At 42.2% G+C, this 18,403-nt stretch overlaps 1 protein-coding gene across 13 annotated transcripts in view; it reads right to left on the reverse strand.

Moving 5' to 3' along the window:
• The window catches only part of kiaa0825 (KIAA0825 ortholog), a 432,289-nt gene that overhangs the window by 400,707 nt on the left and 13,179 nt on the right, over nucleotides 1-18,403 (reverse strand). For 11 of the 13 annotated variants that reach the window (XM_072583064.1, XM_072583027.1, XM_072582974.1 and 8 more), the window contains exon 2: nucleotides 12,798-12,937. In XM_072583064.1, coding sequence (XP_072439165.1) covers nucleotides 12,798-12,928 — 131 coding nt within the window. In that variant the 5' untranslated portion in view covers nucleotides 12,929-12,937. Of the gene's footprint in view, nucleotides 1-11,254; nucleotides 11,526-12,797; nucleotides 12,938-14,616; nucleotides 14,670-18,403 lie in introns of those variants that run through there. The other 2 variants (XM_072582963.1, XM_072582996.1) reach the window with 2 other exon arrangements.

The following is an 18,403-nucleotide window of genomic DNA, read 5'->3' on the forward strand; positions in this document are numbered from 1 at the left end:
TATCCCTAGTTGCCCTTGAGAAGGTAGTGATGTACTGCCTTCTTGAACTATTGCAGTCTATCTGCTGTAGTCTGGCCCACAGTGCTGTTAAAGAAGAAATTCCAAGAATTTGACCCAGCGACAGTGAAGGAATCGTGATATATTTTCATGGCTTGGAGGGGAACTTGAAGGTGGTGGTGTTCCCAAGTATCTACTGCCCTTGTCCTTTGATTGGATTTGATTTGATTTATTGTTGTCATATGTAGCTAGGTACAGTGAAAAGCTTCGTTTTGCGAGCAGTGCAGGCGGATCATAGCAAACAAGGACATCCAGATCGTAGGGTGCTTGAACAGAGCGAGGCATACAAGATTACAACTGCACAGGGGTGCACAAAGCAAGGTCAACATTAGCAAGTGCAACATTATTTGAAGTTCCATTCAGGAGTCGAATAACGACATGGAACAAGCCGTTCTTAAACCCAGTGGCATGCATTCAAGCTTCTATATCTTCTGCTTGACGGAAGAGGTTGGAAGGGGGCATTAGCAGAGTGGGAGGGGTCCTACATGATATCGGCAACCTTTCCATGACATTGAAAATGGAGTGTAAATGGAGTTTATCGGTGGGAGTTTGGCTTCTGTGATGGTCTGGACAATGCACACGACTTTCTGTAGTTTCTTATGATCCTGGGCAGAGTAGATGCTCAACCAAGCTGTTATGCACTCAGATGGAATGCTTTCTATGGAGCATCTGTAAAAGCTGATGTCGGAGAAATTTGCCCATTAGGTTGAGATCACAAAACACAGCTCTCGAAGTGAAACTGACAAACAGTTTATTACAAGCAACATTGCTGGAAGAGAACCAGACTCGGCTGACAGAGAACTGACAGTCTGTACAGGTAGATCAGATTTCTCTTCCCAGAGCTGAGGATGAGACCAGTTTTATAATAATGCCACACAATGACACTGATTAGAAATGGGGAACTACAATGTATGTGGAATTGGAGTAATCTAGTTGCAAGGATGCTAATTGGAAAACAAATATCAGATGAATGTGCTGTTCCTTCACACAATGCAACATCCTGACAGGTTCCATTCCTCATCACAGGTAGGTGTTAATGTCTTCTCTGAAGTGGTGAGGTGCTTCCATTGTCCTGTTCCTGGAGCATGCCCTTGCTGGTGCCTGTCTGACCTGCTCTTTGCGTGGCTTTGGCATTGCTGGGTTGTGAAACTGCCCTTGGGGCTTTCAGATATTTGTGGTGCTCTGTCATTGTTAGTGAGAGCTTGTATTGCATTGTCTGCAAAAGTTGTCTGATTTGACTTGTGAGCTGCTTGGGGATTCTGGGTGTTTTTGGTACAGTTTGGCCAATTTTGCTTTTGTGGGCCCATAGTGGGTTAGCAAATCTTTTCCCACAGTTGATGAGTGACCTATGGACACACTGAAGTTCCTAAGCCACCTGAGAAGTAGAGCTGTTGTTGTGCCTTCTTGACCATTGCACCTATGTGGAAACTCCAGGACAGATTGTCAGTCAGTTATTATCACTCCGAGGAACTTGACACTTGCGACACTCTTCACTTCAGATCTTTTGATTTAGATAGAGACACACCCTCCTCCTTTCTTCTTGAAGTCAGTGATTAATTCTTTCATTTTGCTGACATTGAGACAGAGGTTGTTATCATTGCACCATGACACCAAATGCTCTATCTACTTCCTGTACTCTGACTCATTGTTGTTTGATATCTGTCCTACCACAGTGGCATCATCAACAAACTTGTAGATGGCGTTCTCAAAATGTTGTATCTTCTGCCCAATGGAAGAGGGTGGAAGAGAGAAAAACCAGGTCAGGAAGGGTCTTTGATTAGGTTGGCTACTTTCCTGAGGCAGCAGGAAGTGCAGACGGGGTCAATTGACAAAAGGCTGGTTTGCACGATGGACTGGGCTGTGTTCACAACTCCCTGCAATTTCTTGCTGTCTTGGGCAGAACAGTTGCCAAATCAAGGTGTAATGAATCCACAAGTACTGCTTTCTATGGTGCATCTGTAAAGTTTGGAAGGAGTCATCATGGACATACCGAATTTCTTTTGCCTTCTGAGGAAGTAGACGCATTGGTGTGCTTTGACTGTAGTCGTAATGTGGATGGACCAGGATAGATCATTGGTGATATTTACTTCTCGGAGCTTGACGCTCTCAACCACCTCCACCTCAGCAACACTGATGCAGATTGGGGTGTGTCCTCTACTCTGCTTCTTGAAGTCAATGACTAGTTCCTTCGTTTTGCTGACATTTCGAGAAAGAGTGTTGTTGTTACACCGTTTCACTAAGCTATCTCCTTCCTGCATTCTGTCTCATCATTGTTTGAGGTCCAACACACTATGATGGTATCATCAGGAAATTTGTAAATGGACTTACAGCTGAATTTGGCCACACAGTCGTGAGTTTACAAGGACTACAGTAGGGGGGTGAGTACGCAGCCTTGTGGGGCACCAGTATTGTGGATTACTTGGAGGTGTTTTCATCTATCCTTACCAATTGTGGACTGCAGGTCAGGAAGTCGAGCATCCAGTTGCTAAGGGGGGAGCAAAGGCCTAAGTCTCAGAAGTGAGCTTTATTGAAATGATGGTGTTGAAGGCAGAGCTAAAGTCAATAAACAGGAGTCTGATGTGGGTTTCCTTGCTATCCAGATGTTACAGAGATAAGTGTAGAGCCAGGGAAATGGCGTCTGCCTTGGACCTATTAGAATCATAGACTTCCACAGCCCAGTGTGGAAGCAGGCAGTTCGGCCCATCAAGTCCACAATGAACAGCATTCCACCCAGACAAATTCCCATCCTATCCCTGTAATCCTGCATTTCCCATGGCTAATCCACCTACCTATATAATCCGAGATACCATAGGCAAATTAGCATGGCCAATCATGCACATCTTTGAATATGGGAAAAAGCGAGAGCACCAGGAAAAAACCCAGGCAAACACAGAAGAATGTGCGAAGTTCAAACAGACAGATGCCAAAGGGTGGAATTGAACCCAGCTCCCTGGCCTGTGTGGCAACAGTGCCAACCATTGAGCCATCAATCCACTCATTGTGCTGGTAGGCGAATTGTAGCAAATCAAGGCAATATGGGAGGCTGGAAAGTTGATGTGTGCCATGACGAACTTCTCAAAACACCTCATAGTTATGGATGTTGAGCCACCAGACGGTCGTCATTAAGGTAGGTGACCGAATTTTTCTTTAGCCCTGGAATGGCTGTCAACGTAAGAAACATCATTTCACTGACCTTCTGTTCAAAATGAGCATCAAATGTGTTGGGGAGGAATGCATTATCGTCAGCGATTTTACGCAACATTGTGGTGTAGACCATTATATCGTGTAGGCCTTGCCACAGTTGACGTATGTTTGTGTGGTCAGCCTGGGACTCTACCTTAGTTCTGGTATTGTCTCTTGCTGTCTTTGATAACTTTGCAAAGATGGAAGTGTCATAGAGTCATAGAGGTGTACAGCATGGAAACAAACCCTTTGGTCCAACCTGTTCACGCCACCCAGATATCCCAACCCAATCTAGTTCCACATGCCAGCACCGGGCCCAGATCCCTCCAAACCTTTCCTATTCATATACCCATCCAAATGCCTCTTAAATGTCGCAATTGTACCAGCCTCCACCACATCCTCTGGCAGCTCATTCCATACCCGCACTACCCTCTGCGTGAAAAAGTTGCTCCTTAGGTCTCTTTTATATCTTTCCCCTCTTACCCCAAACCTATGCCCTCTAGTTCTGGACTCCCCGACCCCAGGGAAAAGACTTTGTCTATTTATCCTATCCATGCCCCTCATAATTTGTAAACCTCTATAAGGTCACCCCTCAGCCTCCGACGCTCCAGGGAAAACAGCCCCAGCCTGTTCAGCCTCTCCCTGTAGCTCAAATCCTCCAACCTTGGCAACATCCTTGTAAATCTTTTCTGAACCCTTTCAGGTTTCACGACACCTTTCCAATAGGAAGGAGAGCAGAATTGCACGCAATATTCCAACAGTGACCTAACCAATGTCCTGTACAGCCGCAACATGACTTCCCAACTCCTGCACTCAATACTCTGACCAATAAAGGAAAGCATACCAAATGCCTTCTTCATGATCCTATCTACTTGCGACTCCACTTTGAAGGAGCTAGGAACCTGCACTCCAGGGTCTCTTTCTTCAGCGACACTCCCTATTACCTTACCATTAAGTGTATAAGTCCTGCTAAGACTTGCTTTCCCAAAATGCAGTATCTCGCATTTATCTGAATTAAACTCAATCTGCTACTTCTCAGCCCATTGGCCCATCTGATCCAGATCCTGTTGTAATCTGAGGTAACCCTCTTCGCTGTCCACTACACCTCCAATTTTGGTGTCATCTGCAAACTTACTAACTGTACCTCTTATGCTCGCATACAAGTCATTTATGTAAATGACAAAATGTAGAGGACCCAACACCGATCCTTGTGGCACTCCACTGGTCACAGGCCTCCAGTCTGAAAAACAACCCTCCACCACCACCCTCTGTCTTCTACCTTTGAGCTAGTTCTGTACCCAAATGGCTAGTTCTCCCTGTATTCCATGAGATCTAACCTTGCTAATCAGTCTTCCATGGGGAACCTTGTTGAACGCCTTACTGAAGTCCATATAGATCACATCTACCACTCTGCCCTCATCAATTTTCTTTGTTACTTCTTCAAAAAACTCAATCAAGTTTGTGAGACATGATTTCCCACGCACAAAGCCATGTTGGCTATCCCTAATCAGTCCTTGCCCTTCTGAATACATGTACATCCTGTCCCTCAGGATTCCCTCCAACAACTTGCACACCACCGAGGTCAGGCTCACTGGTCTATAGTTCCCTGGCTTGTCTTTACCGCCCTTCTTAAACAGTGGCAGCACATTTGCCAACCTCCAGTCCTCCAGCACCTCACCTGTGACTATCGATGATACAAATATCTCAGCAAGAGGCCCAGCAATCACTTCTCTAGCTTCCCACAAAGTTCTCGGGTACACCTGATCAGATCCTGGGGATTTATCCATCTTTACCCGTTTCAAGACATCCAGCACTTCCTCTTCTGTAATATGGACATTTTTCAAGATGTCACCATCTATTTCCCTACAATCTATATCTTCCAAATCTTTTTCCACAGTAACTACTGATGCAAAATATTAATTTAGTACCACCCTCATTTTCTGTGGCTCCACACAAAGGCCGCCTTGCTGATCTTTGAGGGGCCCTATTCTCTCCCTAATTACCCTTTTGTTCTTAATGTATTTGTAAAAACCCTTTGGATTCTCCTTAATTCTATTTGCCAAAGCTATCTCATGTCCCCTTTTTGCCTTATTGATTTCCCTCCTAAGTATAGTCCTACTGCCTTTATACTCTAAGGATTCACTCGATCTATCCTGTCTATACTCGACATATGCTCCCTTCTTTTTCCGAACCAAATCCTCAATTTCTTTAGTCATCCAGCATTCCCTATACCTACCAGCCTTCCCTTTCACCCTGACAGGAATATACTTTCTCTGGATTCTTGTTATCTCATTTCTGAAGGCTTCCCATTTTCCAGCTGTCCCTTTACCTACGAACATCTGCCCCCAATCAGCTTTCGAAAGTTCTTGCCTAATACCAACAAAATTGGCCTTTCTCCAATTTAAAACTTCAACTTTTAGATCTGGTCTATCCTTTTCCATCACGATTTTAAAACAAATAGAATTATGGTCGCTGGCCCCAAAGTGCTCCCCCACTGACACCTCAGTCACCAGCCCTGCCTTATTTCCTAAGAGTAGGTCAAGTTTTGCACCTTCTCTAGTCAGTACATCCACATACTGAATCAAAATTGTCTTGTACACACTTAATAAATTCCTCTCCATCTAAACCTTTAACACTATGGCAGTCCCAATCGACGTTTGGAAGTTAAAATCACCTTCCATAACTACCCTATTATTCTTACAGATAGCTGAGATCTCCTTACAAGTTTGTTTCTCAATTTTCCTCTGACTATTAGGGGGTCTATAATACAATCCCAATAAGGTGATCATCCCGATCTTATTTCTCAGTTCCACCGAAATAACTTCCCTGGATGTATTTCGAAAGCACTGACTGAATATCTTGGGTGAATTTCTGTTGTTCATCTTGTAGATAGTACTGCTGCTACTGAGTGTCAGAGGTAGAGGAAGTGGATATTGGTGGATGTGATGATAATCAAATGGACTGTTTTTCTTCTGGATGGTATCAAGCTTCTTGCTTGTTGTTCAAATTGCACCCATACAGGCAAGTGGGGAGTATTCCATCAAACTAGTGAATTGTGCCTTGAATATAATGAACAGGCTTTGGGAAGTCAGGAGGTGAGTTACTCATCCACAGTATTCCTAGCCTCTGAGCTGCTCTTGTAATCACAGCATTTACATGGTGAGTCCAGTTGAGTTTCTGGTTAATGGTAACCCAACGGATAGGGAGGGATTCGGTGATGATAACACCATTGAATGTCAAGGGGCAGTAGTTAGATCATCTCTTATTGCGATGGTCATAGAGGTAAAAACAATGACTGCAGATGCTGAAAATCAAATACTGGATTAGTGGTGCTGGAAGAGCACAGCAGTTCAGGCAGCATCCAACGAGCAGCGAAATCAACGTTTCGGGCAAAAGCCCTTCATCAGGAATAAAGGCAGTGAGCCTGCAGCATGGAGAGATAAGCTAGAGGAGGGTGGGGGTGGGGAGAGAGTAGCATAGAGTATAATGGGTGAGTGGGGGAGGAGATGAAGGTGATAGGTCAAAGAGAAGAGGGTGGAGTGGATAGGTGGAAAAGAAGATAGGCAGGTCGGACAAGTCAAGGAGACAGTAAGTGAGCTGGAAGTTTGAAACTAGGATGAGGTGGGGGAAGGGGAAATGAGGAAGCTGTTGAAGTCCACATTGATGCCCTGGGGTTGAAGTGTTCCGAGGCATCATAGCCTAGCATTTCTGTGGTACAAATGTTACTTGCCACTTGCCAGCCAACACCAGGATATTGTCCAGATCTTGTTGCATTTGAACACAGACTGTTTCAGTATCTGAGGAAAGGTACTGAACACTGTGCAATTATCGACGAACATCCTCACTTCTAACCTTATGATGGCAGGAAGACCATTGATGAAGCAGTTGAAAACGGCTGGGCCCAGGTCACAACCCTGAGGAACTCCTGCGGAGATGTCCCAAGGCTAAGATAGCTGACCTCTAACAACCACAACCATCTGCCCATGTGCTGGGTATGACTCCAACCATTGAAGGATCTGTCCCTTGAGACCCATTAATTGCAATTTTGCCAGGGCCCCTCGATGCTTCACTCAGTCGAATGCAGCCTTGATGTCCAAGACTGTCACTCTCATCTCACCTCTGGAATTCAAGCTCTTTTGTCCATGTTTGCACCAAGTCTGTAATGAGATCAGGAGCTGAGTGGTCCTGACGAAACCCAAACTGGGCATCACTGAGCAACCTATTGCGAGCAAGTGCTGTTTGACAGCACAGTTGATTACACCTTCCATCACTTTACTGATGATCGATAGTAGACTGATGGAGTGGTAATTGGCGTGGTGGATTTATAGAATCATAGAGCATGGAAACAGACTCTTCCATCGAACCACACTGACCATATTCCCAAACTAAACCAGTCCCACGTGCCTGTGTTTGGGCCATATCCCTCTAAACATTTGCTGTTCATGTACTTATCCAAATGTCTTTTAAATGTTGTAACTGAACCTGCAACCACCACTTCCTCTGGCAGCTCTTTCCATACATGAATCCCCATCTAAAAATGTTGCCCCTCATGTCCTTTTTAAACCTTTCCCCTCTCACCTGAAAAATATGCTCACTAGTTTTGAACGCCTCCAGTCGAGGGAAAAGACCTTTGCTACTCACCTTATCTATGCCCCTCACAATTTTAAAAAGCTAAACAAAGACACCCCTCAATCTTCTATGCTCAATTAGAAGAGGTCCCAGCCTGTCCAGCCTATTTTTATAACGCACACCTTCCATTCCCAGCAATACCCTGCTAAATCTTTTCTGAACCCTCTCCAATTTAATAATATCTTTCCTGAAGCAGAGTGACCAGAATTGGACGCAGTGCTCCAGAGGCCTTACCATCATCCTGCACAAGCTCAACATGACATCCCAGCTCCTAAACTCAAAAGGTCTGAGCAATGTATGCAAGCGCGCTAAACACCTTCTCAACCATAGTCTACCCAAAATGCAAACTTGAAAGAATTGCATACCTGAACCCATAGATCCCTCTGTTCTACACGACCCATGAATTGTATAAGTCTTGACCTTGTTTGTTTTACCAAAATGCTATACCTCGCATTTATCCAAACTAAACCCCATCTGCTACTCCTCAGCACATTTGCGCAATTATTAATGAAGTACTTAGATTAGATTACTTACAATGTGGAAACAGGCCCTTCGGCCCAACAAGTCCACACCAACCCGCCGAAGCGCAACCCACCCAGACCCATTCCCCTACATTTACCCCTTCACCTACCACTATGGGCAATTTAGCGTGGCCAATCCAGCTAACCTTCACATTCTTGGATTGTGGGAGGAAACCGGAGCACCCGGAGGAAACCCACACAGACACGGGAGAATGTGCAAACTCCACACAGAGTCGCCTGAGGCGGGAATTGAACCTGGGTCTCTGGCGCTGTGAGGCAGCAGTTCTAACCACTGTGCCACCGTACCACCCACACTTTGTAATCTTAGATGATCTTCTTCACTGTCTACTATACCACCAATTTTGGTGTCATCTGCAAACTTACGAACCATGCCTCCTATATTCTCATAGTAAATCATTTACGTACTTGACAAACTGAAGTGGGCTCAGTATCGATCCCGGTGGAACAGGCCGCCTATGTGAAAAGCAACTCTCTACCACCAACCTCTGTCTCCCACCATCAAGCCAATTTTGTATCCAATTATCAAGCTCATCTTGAATCCCATGTGGTCTAATTTTACGAATTAATGTACCATGTGGAACCTTATTAAAGGCTTCACTGAAATTCATGACAACATCTGCCAGTTGTCCCACTTTTTATGTACAGGATATTCCTGGGCAATTTCCACATTGTTAGGTAGATGCCAGTGTTCTAACTGTTCTCAAAGTCTTGGCTAGGGGACAGACATGCTCTGAAACACAAGTCTTCAGTACTACTGCCGAAATTTTATCAGGGCCCATAGAATTTGCACTGTCCAATGTCACCAATCATTTCTTGATATCATGTGAAGTTAATCAATTAAGCTGAAGACTGGCATCTGTAATGCTGTAATGAAAACTGTTGCACTGAAGGCCTGGGCTCTTCCATCACTGAAGATGGGATTTACAGTGATTGTAACCAGGTCAGCCAGGTGGACCTCGTAGAGTTCCCCGATTGAGGCTATTAATCTAGACCAGTAAGGGAGTCCTGGCTGACAGATATATACAGGAATGTCAGAGATTCTGTTCAGTCTGAGAAAGCCAGTCTAGTGTCAAGTACTATGCATGTGTAAATAAAGTGTAACTTAGTGATAGCGTATCAGTCTGTGCAGTTATTTCAGGGATATTTGTGGAGCCTCCCCTTCCTCCAATGAGTTGTCCAATTGTCCACCATCATCATGACTGAATGTGGCATCTTCGATCTGATCTGTTTGTTATGCGATCCTTAACTCTATCAGTTGTTGTTTATACTGTTTGACTTGCAAGTCGTCCTGTTTGGCTGCTTCACCAGGTTGACAACTCATTTTTAGGTATAGCTGGTGCTGCTCCTGGCATGCCGCCCTGCACTCTCCACTGAACTAGAGTTGGCCCCCTGGCATGATAATGGCTCAATGGGGAGTATGCCGGCCTGTGAGGGTGCAGATTGTGCTGGAGTACAATTCTGCTTCTGTTGTTGGCCCACTGTGCCTCATGAGTGCCCAGTCTTGAGTTGCTAGATCTGTTCAAAGTCTGTCCCAATTAGCATAGTGATCGTGCCACACAACACAATGGAAGGCATTCTTAATATGAAGGCGGCACTTCATCTCCACCAGGACTATGCAGCAATCACACTTATCAATTCTGTCATGGACAAAATATTTGACAAATATTTATCAGCTGAGAACACAGGCCTGTATTCTGCCTGGAGCTGAGCAGGTGTCTGGTCTCCAGCTGTTCTCTCAGCAAGGAGTCCTGGAGCATTTCTACCTTAACCAACTGCGAAATATGTCAATGATGAGCTCACTAGATTGTGCTCCCAAATTTTACCTAGAAATAGACTTTCACTCCACTGGGCACTAAGTTAGTGCAGGATGCAGTTGAAAGCCTTATTTATGCATTCTCCGAGGGCTCAGTAGCACCTCCCCCCCACCTCCTGCTGAAGTAGACATGCAGTGGGGTGCCTTCAGTACCAGTTTCTTTGTGAAACTTCATTGGTTCTGCATTTACCTGTGTAAAATAAAGGGAGAAAATTAGTTGTGCACAAGCTTTTATCCATCATCTTTAACATTAAGAATGAGTGAGCACTGATGCTAATGAAATAGCATCACAGAACAACAGCAAAGCTTACTGGATTGGTTACATATTGAGATCTCTCCATTTTCATGAGTGGTCATGCTTTTCTCAGGCAAAATCCAAAATATTCTTCTCACTGTGAGTGAGAAACCTAGAATCTGTTACCCCAGCCTGCAAAGTCTTGAGACGCTCAGTCTAGTTATGAACTTACATTTTCAGCAATGAGGTAAACAGAGGGACTAAGTATAATAGAACAGGATACAACTGCAGTTAGTGCTGATGCATGACTATGAGTGGTACTGAAATGCCTCAGTGAGTGAGTTGGAATGGGTCAGTAATTTTGGAAGATGAGGTGGGTGCAACTTACATAATGTAGTCGATTCATCTTGGTAAGATGTGTGCACAGGGACGGGGACAATACTACTATTACAGGACAAGCCAAACAGAGAACAGCCTAGAGGCATGGCACTCATTCACAGATTCAATCAATAAGCACATTGACCTGGACCCAATATACCGGCCACTGCAGCGGACAGCTGGAACTGACAACCGGAAGCGGCAGATTCAAGCCACTATAAATGCCTGAGGAAAGATCACAGAAGCACTTCACAGGAGGCTCCCAAGCACTGAGGATGTCACCTAGACAGAGGACGAAACGTCTGCAACACAAATTCCCAGCTCGGCGAACAGAACCACAACAATGTGTGTACAGTGGCAGAATTACAGTGAATGGGTAGTCCCGTGAGTGTGAAGAAAAATTATGGTGGCACATACCTTTGTAGAAAGCAGAAGTTCATGACCTTTCTGCACTGATGGCCACCTTCTTCATTCAGAACAAAGTATTGACCTGGACTGCAATTTGTATCCAGCCTTGCTCGGTCTGTTGGCATGGCCTCCTATGGATGTCAGATGGGAAAAGGACTACACTCTTCTCCACCAGTACATTTACTTCCTTTCCTCTGGATCATGACTTCAGTGCTGAGATTCAAGCACCAATGTAATGGACTCGTCTTGGCTGCAGCACTTGAAGGGTTATGCATCTGGACTTTAAATATAAGGATGATGGGAGAGAATGGGAGGCATGAATTGGCATTGTTGCTTGTGCCTGTCTCCAGCAAACAGTCACTGTTCTCTCTCCGAAGTAACAAAAATCTCAGGCTCTGAAGCACTATACCACCATCTCCAGCTGCCTGCTTCCAAGATGAAAATATAGCCTCTTTCAGCAACTTCATTGCAGAGACGTGGCTGAGATACTAAATGAATATTTAGCATCTTGAATTATCGATGAAGGATATGGTAACCAAGCCAATTTACATATATAATGAGTTAAAAATTTGTAAGATTTAATAGAGTGGCTATACTTAAATTGATAAACTACCAGGACCAAATCAGATGCATCAAGGATACTAAGAGAACGAACAGTGGAAATTGCTCAGCAACAAAGCAACAGTTCTTAGATATAGCTTCGGTGGCAAAGAACTGGAGAATTACAAATGATACAATCTGTTTAAAAAGGGTGTAAAGTTAAGTTCAGCAACGGTAAGTCAGTCAGTTTGATCTGGTGGTTCAGACCAAATTAAGCTTAAGTAACTTGCCTGAGCTTTTAGCTCGGTTCGACTTCCAAAAGAAAATTTATATAAAGTGCCACAAAAAAGGCTTGTGAGCAAAGTTTAAACTTATGGAATTAAAGAAAAAAAAAATTGCAGCACTGATATGAAATTGCTGAGTAACAGCAACCAGAATAATTGAAAATGTTATTTCTCAAACTGGAGGAAACGTTATATTGTGATATTCCCCAAAGGTCAGGTAGCGTTAGGACCAAACTTCACCATGTGCTAATGATCCAGACCTGGGTGTACAAGGCACAATTTATAAGTTTCAGAGGACACAGGACTTGGAAGTAATATTAGACATAAGGAGGATAATGGAATCAAAGGTTACAGGGAAAAGGCAAGAAAGTGGAGTTGAGGATCATCAGATCAGCCAACAGCAGACTTGGCCTGATGGATTCATCTTATGTCTAATGGTTGCATGCCTAAGAGGATGTAGGCCCTCCTAAAGTTTGGGGAATGGGTAGGCAAAAGATAGATTGAATTTAATTCAGTGAAATTTTGATGCAGCATTTCCCAAGTCCAACACCACGAGGCTGAGTGCCTTTCTCACTGCATGCAATAGCAATTTTTCAGAGAAGTGTGTAATAACAAATTCCATATCAAATTATTACCAAATAAATCATGTACACATTGGAAATCAAATGTTAATCTTAAAAATACAAGCACATGATTCTGAAAGCTTGCCAATATAGTGAACAACCTACCACACAGCATTCTGCTTCAAATTCTCCTCAATGTCACCAAAAGCTTGATGTAATTCCAATTCGCCTGGTAATGTGTCCAAGAAACATCCTGAGTAGGAATAATCGAAGAGGTGATCTCCTTCCCATGCCATCACTTATATCTGAAAATAATAGTTTGAATTAATGATTTACAGAATTGTTCAAATAAAAGAAATCACTAATCTAAAATTTAATTAGAAAATCATTCAACACATTTCATGTACTAATATGCCAGCAAAAAAAAACTCTTGAAAATAGCTCATATGGACTGGAAAAGGCTAGTCAGAAGAAACTTTACAAGAAATATGAAATCAGGATAAGAAGGAAATAAATAGAATTTATTTATATAAATAGAAAGCAGAAAACATCAGTGCTTCATCCGGAGGCTCACTGAAGATGTTACCTAGTATGGTGATGAAACATCTTAAAATGAACCTTTCAGCTCAGCGAGCAAACCTACATCCAGAACCTCAACCTGAGCTACACATCTTCGCAAAACTCGCTAGGGATAAATATTGTCCATATAACACTGGATAAAATCCACTACTTCAAAATATTGCCATGGGATTTTTTTTTATTTTTCATTCATTGAATGGATAAGAGTGCTGCTGCCAAACCCAGCATTTGTTATCAATCCCTAAATACCATCAAGAAGATATTGGTGAGCTGTCTTTTTGAACTGCTGCAATCAACTTGGTATGGGCACATTCGCAGTATTATTAGGAAGGGAGTTCCAAGTTGTTGACTGAGCAATAGTGAAGGAATGGCATCTAATTTCAATCAGCATGGTGTGAGACTTGCAGAAAAATTTTTTGGTCATGGTCTTCCTTTATGTTTGTGGCCCATTTCCTTCTCGGTCGTAGACGTTGTGGGATTAGAAGATGCTGTTTTTGGAGGCGTGGTGAGTTCCTACACTCCAAAGGAATATGATGCATGGTATTTTGTATCTTTGATGAAAAGAGTGAATATTCAAAATGGTGGACAGAGAGCCAATCAAGCAGATTGTTTTTGTACTGGGTGGTGTTGAGACCCCGGAGTGGAAAAACAGGCAATGCCAGAGAAATTCAGCAGGCCTACAAGCAGAACTGCTCTGAAGAAGTCATACCAGACTGGAAACTTAACTGTTTCTCTCTCTACAGATGCTGCCAGACCTGCTGAGTTTCTCCAGCATTTGCTGTCTACCAACATCTTTAGTATTTCACTTTACTCTCAAATGGAGTTGCACTTATACAGGCAAGAGAAGAATTCTATCATATTCCCGCATGCATTTTGGGGAGCATATGGTCCAGTTCAGTTTCTGGTCAATAGTAAATAACCCAGGATAGTGATGGAGGGAATGTGTTCACAACATCATTGAACTCCAAAGGGAAACGACCAGTTTTTTTTTCCTTGTTGGAAATGGTCATTTCGGTGTATGAATGTTACTCGCTACTTCTCAATGCTTACAATGTCCAGGTATTACTCCTTGCGAACAGGCCCCTCAGTATCTGATGACTTGCAACTGGTACTTACACATTTCACAGACATATTTGGTTCTTTCCACTTCTGCCGTTACGATGGAGGGCAGATCATTGATGAAGCAGATGAAGTTCGATGGGCTCAGAACACTACCCTGAGGAACTCCTGGCACTGGGATGACTGTCCCTCAACAATCACAACCCATCTTACTCCATGTGAAGTCTGATTCCAAACACTGGAGAGTATTGCCCCAACTTCCATTAACTTTAGTTTTGTTAAGGCCCCTTGATGTGAAACACAATTAAATGCCATACTGACATCAATGGCAGCCATTCTCACTTACTTCTGAAATCAGTTCCTTCATTTATATCTGAGCCAAAGCTAAAATGAGGTCTGGAGCTCAGTGATGCTGCCAGGACCCAAAGTGGGCCACTGGAGAATAATCTGCAAGAACGAAAAAGCATAAGAAACTGGAGTTAAAGTAGACCATATCGCCTGTCAGGCCAGAACACTTCTAACATTCATAATTGATCTTTGGCTTCATTTTCCCATCTTACCATTCTCTTGTGAAGTATTGTGGGACATTTTATACATTTCTTTTGTGCCTTTAATAAAATTATTGTAGTCTTTGATGGACCCCTTAAGACCAGAAGCATTGAGAAGGAAATCAAGGAAGTCATGGGAAGAGTTTGGAAAGGAGGCATGGGCAGACAGGAATGGAACTTTGAAGCAGAGTTGAAAACATTTTCTAGTTCAGAGTGAGAGAGTAACAAACCCATACTGAGTTGAGATGGGGGAACTAGAAGCATAAATTCAGCCAATCAGTATATTAAGCCGGACATATATGAGCTTCTGTTTTTCATAGTAACCACTGGTGCAGCACTTTATCAAATGCCTTCTAGAATTCTAAGTAGAGTACAATCACTCGGGTTCCCCAAATCCAGAGTGTGTTAATTTCTTATTAAATCATATTAAGTCATGTTGGAACATGATTTCCCTTTCAAAAATAGCATATTGACTCTGCCTGATTCCACTGAACTTATGTCAATGCCCTTCAATAATGTTTTTAATAAATTTCTAACATCTTACCTAAGACAGGTGTCAAAGTATTTTCATTAAAGACAAACTAACAAATGGACTGAAGTACATTATCTGCATCCACCTTCAGTGACAGAAGGAATAACTTCCACATCATAATTAGAAACTCTGACCAACATTCTCCTCCTTATGCCTGGGCAATAAAACCAACTGTGACCCAATATCTGACAACGTGAAAAGTTGCTAATCATGTTCAAACAACAAAAAAGCAAGACCAACCCAACCAGCTTAATTACTGTCCCAGTGCACTCTCAAATCATTAGCAAAGTAATGGAAGGAGTCATCAATACAACTTTCAAACAGGTCCTACGCAGCAATTACCTGCTAACAAACACTTAGTTTGGATCACTCAGTGCCTCTTCCATGGCCATGTAGCTCTTGACCTAACCTGACCATACCTTTTTTTCTATCACACAAACTCAAGACGTGAGCATTCTTGACATTAAATCAACATCCGATCAAGTGTCGCATCAAGGAGCTCCATCAAACTGAAGTCAATGTAATTCACGGAAAGTCTTTCCACTTACATCATACAAGAGAAACTATTTGTTGTGTTACAAAGATGCTTCATTTTTAATATTGTTTGTAAGACTTTGATTTTGAATGTTTGCAGGTCCCTGAAAGAGGTCACCACGGATAGTAACTTTTTTAAAAAACCGTCCTATAAAACACGACTCGTCCACTTGCTTCACTGTAGAGCCATGCTGGGCCTGTTTTGCACAGCATTAGCTTAAGAGGCTTTTGTTTTAGCTTAATTGGTTCCAAAGCTGCTGAGAAGAACTGGCGTTGGCGGGTGCCTCAGCTAAGAACAAGGTGCCCAGTTAATCATTCTGATTTCTGGAAAGAAAGCCATCTTATTGAGTTGAGGGTGAAATCTATTTGTTCTTTGGTAAGAGTGACTAAAGAAGAATTTCAGGATCCTTGAACATGAAGTGCAGGTTCATAGCCCTTGAAAGTAGAATTGTAAGTAGACAAGATAGTGAAGGTGGTATTTGGTACGCTTGCCTTTATTGGTCAATGCATTGGGTACAAGAGTTGAGAGGTCATATTGCGGCTGTGTGGGACATTGGTTAGGCCATTATTGGAACACTGCATTCAATTCTAGTCTCCCTGCTATAGGAAGTAGGTTGTGAAACTTGAAGTGGTTCATGAAAGATTTGCAAGGATTGGGTTGGAGGGTTTGACCTATAGGCTGGGGCTATTTTCCCTAGAGGCTGGTGATGACCTTACAGAGGTTTATAAAAGAATAACAGGCTTAGATAGGGTGAATAGACAAGGTCTTTTCGGCAGGGTAGTGGAGTCCAAACCTAGAGGGTGTAAGTTTAAGGTAAGAGGGAAAAGATTTTAAAAATGGCCAAAAGGGGCAACTTTTTTATGCAGAGGGTGGTGCATGTATGAAATGAGCTGCCAGAGGAAGTAGTAATGCCTGGTACAATTACAGCATTTAAAAGGCATCTTCATGGGTATATGGGCCAGATGCAATAGCCTTCAGCCAGAAGTGCCAAGATGATTATCCATCTCAGCATCCTCCGGATGTACCAGGACTATAGATGCCAGTCTTCAGTCGCTGCAGTTGCTGTAAACCTTATTTGGAATGTGCACAAATAGACCATAAATTGTGAACCCCATGGCCAAAATTCAAGGCTGTTCAATTTTTAGTGTTTCAGTTCTCAGACATTTTAGCCTCCATACAGCTACTGATGTTAGTATTAAAGCCTCAGCCAAAGCAGTGTCTTTTGCCAATTTCAAAATTCATTTCTACTGGTTGCTAATCTTCAAGTTAATATCCTTCTTCTAAACCTTTTGTTACCACAATTCTCCAACTTGTCTGACATTTTGCCATCAACTATGCCAAATTCACCAGATTAAACAGTGGTGTTTTGATATCTCTTTAAAATGCCAAATATAAATCAATAAGCGTCAACTTTAAATCTTTCCTTAGCAATGTTCATGCAGATAAAATATCAAATCCAAAACAAGATCACTAATCAACCACCACAATATTCCATTTTCTCGCCTGAAAGAACATGTAGCAATCTCATAATTAAAGCTTCCCTGTTTTGGTTTCAGTATTCAGTGTAACCAAAATATGTCACTGCATATATTCAGTTAATCTTTGTATGACTTAAATAGCAGATCTGTACTAAATCAATGGAAAAGATTTGTGTCAGTTGATCATGATACTTGCAAAACGAAATATCCAGCAGTTAACAAGTTTCCTAAGATGTACAGAGCACATTTTAAATAAATAATGGATAAATATTGCAGAATGAAATATGTGTTACCTCAGAAAGCTATATATATCCTCAAAAGACTTTATCTTCCTAAATGTTTAAATGAGTTTTTAAGAATTCTGTATAAAGCAATTTCCAGTATTACTCAAAAGGAAATTATGTGCTATGGCAGCACTCTGTCTTTAAATATATTAATAAATTACCAATATAAATGGAACTGAGAATAATTCTTCTGTTTTATCTTTGAAATTTTCAAAAAAACAAACAACTGTAGCTATAAAAATTACATAATGTGCATTTTCAGTCATATTTCCGCAAGTAAAACAAAACTGCAAAAAATTAACCAGTTCTGCTGAGCATTTTTAGATCTACAGTACAAACACTTATCAAAACTCAAGTCATAGATCATGGAGGGCATCACTGTCAATTCACACACTGTTTCCTCCATCTATCCTGATTTTAATAATCCTTGTCAAATCACCAAGTCTAAATTACCTTCCTGACATTAAAGCCTTCAACAGGAAGAAAGAAACTCAACATTAATTAACTTAACATTGCTATAAAAAATTGCTGTCGTGCTGGACAAATATTATTTCCACACTTGACAAGTCTTACAGTTAACCAAGTTTTTGTTTCAACTGAAGCTGCCAACATTTTGATCCAAGCATTGCAGTTGATTCTGATCCCTTCAATGGATTAGTTACAGTACAACTGCAACTGAGCTTTGAAAAGATTTTTTAAAAAGCAGTAGCATACAAAGAAATATGTCATTCTCAGGGATATCAGTAATTAGGCTTA

This window comes from Chiloscyllium punctatum, chromosome 2, assembly GCF_047496795.1.
Source record: "Chiloscyllium punctatum isolate Juve2018m chromosome 2, sChiPun1.3, whole genome shotgun sequence".
In the NCBI taxonomy this organism is placed as follows: domain Eukaryota; kingdom Metazoa; phylum Chordata; class Chondrichthyes; order Orectolobiformes; family Hemiscylliidae; genus Chiloscyllium; species Chiloscyllium punctatum.